The sequence below is a fragment of the Notamacropus eugenii genome, chromosome 5 (assembly GCF_028372415.1).
Source record: "Notamacropus eugenii isolate mMacEug1 chromosome 5, mMacEug1.pri_v2, whole genome shotgun sequence".
NCBI classification, from domain to species: Eukaryota; Metazoa; Chordata; class Mammalia; order Diprotodontia; family Macropodidae; genus Notamacropus; species Notamacropus eugenii.
The window spans coordinates 387,489,490-387,496,448 of NC_092876.1; the positions used below are offsets into that span (position 1 = coordinate 387,489,490).

General features: G+C 34.8%; 1 protein-coding gene across 3 annotated transcripts in view; it reads left to right on the forward strand.

Annotated features, from left to right (window-relative positions):
• The window catches only part of PUDP (pseudouridine 5'-phosphatase), a 190,926-nt gene extending 186,494 nt beyond the window's left edge, over nucleotides 1–4,432 (forward strand). For all 3 annotated transcript variants that reach the window (XR_011968111.1, XM_072614457.1, XM_072614455.1), the window contains one exon: nucleotides 3,798–4,432. Coding sequence is in view for 1 of the 3 variants with exons in the window: in XM_072614455.1 (XP_072470556.1) it covers nucleotides 3,798–3,974 (177 nt within the window). In the remaining 2 variants the exon portion in view is untranslated. The remainder of the gene's footprint in view (nucleotides 1–3,797) is intronic.
• The last annotated feature ends 2,527 nt before the right edge of the window (nucleotides 4,433–6,959 follow it).

The following is a 6,959-nucleotide window of genomic DNA, read 5'->3' on the forward strand; positions in this document are numbered from 1 at the left end:
GTATTTTTGATAAGTTCAAAAGACAACAGATAATGAAATTATTTTACCCTGTCAAAATAAGGCCTACAGTAATGGTCTACAACCTTTTCCATCCTTTCTTCCTTCTCTCTCTGCCTCTACCCTCTACCCCAGACAAGGAGTTTCAATATCAACTAGTTATCAGTTCTCCAAGTATTTCTCCCCAGCAGGAATCTGCACTGGCCTCCAGGGCAAGCTTCCCATCTCCTCTCACTCCCCAATGCCTGTCCCTGCTTGATGCAGATAAGAACCCTGTAAAAATCTTATCAGACTTACTGGTTTTGGCACCCCTTCAGCAGATCAGCACACCAGATTTAACCAGTTTCCATCCACCCTGACTACTTACTGTGAGCATTTTTCCTCAATAAATCTTGTTCATTTCATTTTCCCACTGCTGATTATGTCCTATTGTGTTATATGAGTCCTTACACTGAAACTTGGAATTCCAAACTTATTAAAACTACAGTTCCAACAATATTGATTTGGTTTAGAGCTTTATGGGCTTTTTTTTAAAGCACTCTCATATTACCTCCTTTGACCTTGCATTATGCATTAACTCAGGTGTCCATTCTCCATGATTTTGTAGTCTTAAGTCTTTAAAACAGAACCAGAAAATTGTAGGGAAAAAATGTAAACAAACTAATACACGTGACATGCATATATGATATGAGAAAATAAGTGGAAATTTCCCTAGAAAACAAGAAGCAATGAAAAGTGTTTCAGTTATGTCTTTTGTATATGTTATTGATACTTTTCCTTATGATTTTTAATTGTTGATATTTTCTATGTCCTGTGACCATGTAACAGAATTTGAGGTAAGGAAAAGCCCCAAGTAACAGTCATGATTGAGAAATGCACTGTTTCCTGATTAGGCATCTAGGTGGGACAGGATATGTAGAACTCTGGATTTGGAGTGAGGAAAACCTGAGTTTGAATACTGCTTCAGACATAATACCTGTGTGATTCTGGGCAAGCCTTGTAACGTTTCTGTGCCTCAGTTTGCTTATCTACAGAACAGAGACCTACAAAATAGCACCTACCTCCCATGGTGGTTGTTAAAAGTAAGATAATATACATAAAGAGCTCTACAACTTTAACTGCTTTATAAGTGCTAGCAATTAGTTTCATTATCCATTTAACTAATTTGACCTATGTATGGATGGGTTGTACAATGTATAAGCATTTTTTGCAGGACTCTTTCACATGTGCATAATTGTATAGTTGATCTTTTAGGTTTTCATTTTAGAAAACTAACTGCAACCACAGATCTTCAAGATATGCTCACGGTGTCAAAAGACTGAAAGGGGATTCATAAAAAAATGTTTTTAAATTAAAATTGTCTCTGATGACTTAGCTAACCAGAATAAATGTGTAAGGGAAAAATAAAATCTTTTCAAAAACTGTCACAGGTAGAAACCAGAATTCTTCAACAGCCTGTAAGAAATGATTGATATTTCAAAAGTAAAATTTGATAAAATATAAGAACCAAGAGATATCTTTGACAAACAGTGGAAAAAATTAGGAAGAACATTAAAAAATCAGCTTTAAGGACATCATAATATTAAAGGACAAGTCAGAGGATTAATGTATACCTGATTTTTGTCAGATTTATATTTTATTCATGATTGCAAATCTCAGCCTCTCCATAACTTCATATCCAGTTTGGTTTATGTTTTCCTATAAATCTCCCATAAAGACTCTGTCCAAATATACCAAAAGACTTACTCTGGTTAGTTTTTAAAGTCCTTCATAACCTGGCCCCTTCCAACTTTTCCGTTCTTTTCACACATTATTCCCTTCCTTGTATACTATCCAGCAAGACACACAGTACTGCAGCTCCCAGCTCCAAGAATTTTTGCTAGTTGTCACCCATGCAATTTCCTCTTCATTTCTTCCTCCTGGCTTCTCTGACTTCCTTCAGCCACCAGTTAAAATCCCATCTTCTCCAAGAAGCCTTTCTTAAAACCCTTTGCTGATGCCTTCCCTCCAACATTATCTCCAATTTACCCTGTTTGCATCTTGTTTCTGCGTGCTCTCTCCCACATTAGACTTTGCAGGGACTGACTTTTACCTTTTTTTGAATCCCTAGAGTTTAACGTACGGCCTAACTCATAGTAGGCACTTAATAAAAAGCTTGTTGAGATGACTTCTTTTAGCACCTCATGACACCAGTGTACCATTTAGCCTGTCATTCTTTTATCCTCACTACATTGTTGGCCTTCCTGTGCCAATTTTATCAGTCCTTGGTAAGTGGTATTCTATTCTACTTGTATTGGCCGATTTTTAGCAATAATAATACAGCCTACTTAAGATCATAGATTTTGACAGGAAGGAACATTTTAGATCCATATAACACAACCCTCTCATTTTACAAAAGAGAAAACTGAAGCACTGGTGGTAGATGCTCTGTATGCCCCTACCTAAAATTAGGTCATGCCTTTTCATTACCCTTGCAGGCATGTGTAATTTTAATTTTTCTGAGATTGTGGTGTTCCATGACTCACAGCCATATACTATCAGATGGAGAATACTGACACTAAAGAGATGTAGTTTTGCAACAATAGACAGCTTTGCATCATTATTAAGGAACTGTTTTCCAAGTACCCTCCAATCGAGCCTCATCTTCCTGATATTGAGTCACCTGCTTTCTTGAAATCAATAAATAACAAACATTTTGTAATCTTGTGTTATGTGCATCTTCAGTCAGTGGTATGGACATCAAGATATGACCCCATGTAGAAAATTATTTGTGAAATATTTTCCTTTGTTTTCTAACTTTTTAAAGATACTTGCTACATATAATGCATAATTTTCTTATGGATTTAACAGAAAGCAGGCAGATAATTTCTTTACTGACACTAGATGCGTTTGTGGAGGTGGGGTGACATATAAAAGTACTTACTAATATTGTGTGATCTTTTGGAATCTTCCCGTTTTTGAGATAGCTTGAGAACTAGACCCTACTTTTAAAGTACCTTTAGAACTGTATCAATTCTAACACACTTCACTTTCAGAGATGGTCTAATCCAAGTCTTCTTTCCAGCACCTTTACAGTTAACAATAGAGAACTGTAAAAGTCTAACAGATATATTCTATTTTTTTAAATCTTTATTATATTCCTTTTGTTTTTAAATGCATTCCTTTGTGTCAGTAATCCAGATAATGAAATGGATATACGTGATAAACCAAAACAGATGCTTCACGTGGGCACTGAATTTTTTTGTACTAATTAGATTTTTGTTGTTTTACACTGGCACACAGGCAACTGAATTTTTAAACAAAAACACCCTAATTTACAAACTACGGTACATAAAACATTAACAGCCCTGAAAATACTCTGTATTTTTAAAACAGAAAATTTTCATTTCCTCCCATGCATGTAATATTCAATTACAGATTGAACAGATTTTTGTTTTTCAATATAATAGATTTTTGACTGAGAATTACTGACATGGCTGAACACAGCTAAATAAAATTTCAGTCATGTTTGTTCTTATCAGAACTTCACTAAAGTACATGTTTGGAGAGCCAACAGCAACTTGAAAACCTCTTTGTTGGTCAAACAACAGTACTCACTAATTCATAAGACCATTGCCAGTTGTTTTACCTGCCAATTTTTACATAATAAGACAAATTGATGCTGATAATGATGTTGGTGATGATTATAATGGTGATGGTGATGTTGGTGTAAATATTGATGATAAAAACCAAGTGTAAATGTCTCATTACATAAAATGACTTATTGACTTGTCTTTCTGTTCTTGTTCTTTGTACCACAGTGCCTTGTGTTTGAAGATGCTCCAAATGGAGTTGAGGCAGCCCTTGCAGCTGGTATGCAGGTGGTTATGGTTCCAGATGAACAATTAAACCCCAAGCTTACAAGAAGGGCAACCTTGGTGCTGAAATCACTAGAGGACTTTAGGCCAGAATTGTTTGGTTTGCCACCATATGATTGACAAATATTCTAATGATGGTCTGTTTTGTGGCATTATTTGCCTATTTGTTATGTTGGATTTTTTTTTTCTATTTTAATGAGGAGCTAGTAAAGATAATCAGCATATAATAAAGAAAAGTTTATTAGCCAATAATTTAGACATTCTTGTGACCATATCATTTACTACAATTTCCAAGTAACTCAATGAATTCCTCCTGCCTTGACTTTCTCTTTGTTTGAGGAGGAATAAACAATAAAAATAGCCAAGATGAATCAAAGGACAAATCATAATTAATATCTGAATACTCAGTAGTTGATTATACTAAAAATGAAAAATACCCAACTTTCTGTAATTTATGTTTCTCTATCAAAGTGGGCTCATGTCTATACTCAGAAGATATTCAATAAAATTGATGCAGATGATTTATTTTAGTAAATGCCAAATTGCTGTTTTTTAAAAAAATAAACTTTTAAAAATACTATTTGCATCTTGATAGTTTTATTTTCCATAACTTACGTCTAATATGGCATGATAAACCTACACCTGAAGCTGTAGTCTTGTCCACTTTACTGTTTTCTACCTCATTATTTTCTACCTGGATAGGATGAAAATGTTTAATTGATAGTGCTGGATTTAGAGTCAAGAAGACCTGGCTTTCCACCCCTTGCCCTTAGTAGTTCTGTAACCCTGAGTAAGTCTTTTAAGCCAAGTCTTAGGCAGCTCAGTAGGACTTATTTACTAAATGAGAAACATAATGGGAGGGTATTCTCTATGGTGATCAAATCATAGTTCATTGCCAAAGGTATGCTGCTAAATATTCAACAACTGGCTTTCTGAAACTGCATGACATATTTAAATTTAATCTACATTATTAACATTTTGTCCATCACTATCTTGAGTATAAACAACCAACAAAACAAAAGCATTCATTTTTAGCATTTGCCAGGGTTTTTTTTACTATATTTTAAAAAATTTATTTATTTTCAGTTTTCAACATTCACTTCCACAAAATTTTGAATTTCAAGTTTTCATCCCATCTCTCTCTTCTCCCTACCCCAGGACTATGTGTATTCCAATTGCCCTTTCCTCCAATCTGCCCTCCCTTCTATCACCACTCCTCCATCCTCTTCCCTTCTGTTTTCCTACAGGGCACGATAGCCTTCCATACCCCATTGCCTACATATCTTATTTCCCAGTTGCATATAAAAACAATTTTTAGCATTCAATTTTAAAGCCTTGAGTTCCACATTATCTACCTTCTCCATCTATCCTCATTGAGAAGGCAAGCAACTTGATACAGGTTATGCATGTGTAGTCATGCAAAACACTTCCATAACAGTCATGTTGTGAAAGACTAACTATATTTCACTCTATCCTGTCCTGCCCTCCATTTATTCTATTCTCTCCTTTGACCTATATCTTTACTAAAGTGTTTACTTCCAATTACACCTTCCCCCAATCTGTCATCCCTTCTATTATCTCCCTTTTCTTATCCCCTTCCCCCAGTTTTCCTGGAGGTTAAGATAAACTTCCATACCCAATTGAGTGTGTGTGTTATTCCTTCTTGAGGCCAAATCTGATGACAGGAAGACTCACTTATTCCCTTCATCTTCCTCTTCTTCCCCTCCATTGTAGAAGCTCTTTCTTGCTTCTTTTATATGAGATGATTTACTACATTCTACCTCTCCCTTTCTCTTTCTCCTAGTACATTGCTCTCAATACTTAATTTTCCTTTTTAGACATCATCCCTTCAGCTCGCCCTGTGCCTCCCCTTTCTCTTCCTCTCTCTCCATATATATATATATATATATACATATATATGTATGTATACACATATATACATACATACCACACACACATTATATATATATGTATATATGTACATATACACGTACACATACATATATTCCCTCCAACTATCCTAATACTGAAAAAGGTCTTATGAGTTACAAATATCATCTTTCCATGTAGCAATGAAAATAGTTCAACTTTAATAAGTCCCTTATGGTTTCTCTTTCCTGTTCACCTTTTCATGCTTCTCTTGATTCTTGTATTTGAAAGTCAAATTTTCTATTCAGCTCTGGTCTTTTCAATAAGAATGCTTGGAAGTCCTCTATTTCACTGAAGTTCCATTTTTTTCCCCTGAAGTATGATACCCAGCTTTGCTGTGTAGATGATTCTTGGTTTTAATCCTATCTCCTTTGACCTCTGGAAAGTCATATTCTAAACTATTTGATCCCTTAGCGTAGAAGCTGCTAAATCTTGTGTTTTACTAATTGTGTTTCCATAGTACTTGAATTGTTTCTTTTTGGCTGCTTGTAATATTTTCTCATTCATCTGGGAACTCGAGAATTTGGCTACAATATTCCTAGAACTTTTCCTTTTCGGATCTCTTTCAGGTGATTGATGGATCTTTCCATTTCTATTTTACCCTATGGTTCTAGAATATCTGGGCAGTTTTCCTTGATAATTTCTTGAAAGATGATGTCTAGGTTCTTTTTTTTTTTTATCATGGCTTTCTGGTAGTCCAATAGTTTTTAAATTATCTCTTCTGGATCTATTTTCTAGGTCAGTTGTTTTCCCAGTGAGATACTTCACACATTGCCTTCTATTTTTTCTTTTTCTTTGGTTTTGTTTTGTAATTTCTTGATTTCTCATAAATCATTAGCTTCCATTTATTCCATTCTAATTTTTAAGGAATTATTTTCTCCAGTGAGCTTTTGGATCTCTTTTTCCATCTGGCCCATTCGGGTTTTTAAGGCATTCTTCTCCTCATTGACTTTTTGGACCTCTTTTTCCTTTTGGGTTAGTTTAATTTTAAAGCTGTTATTTTCTAAAGCATATTTTGAGATTTCCTTTAGTAAGTTATTGACTCTTTTTTCACAATTTCTTGCATCACTCTCATTTCCCAATTTTTCCTCTACTTCTCTTGCTTGATTTTCAAAATCTTTTTTGAGCTCTTCCATGACCTGAGACCAATTCATATTTTTTTGGAGGCTTTGATGC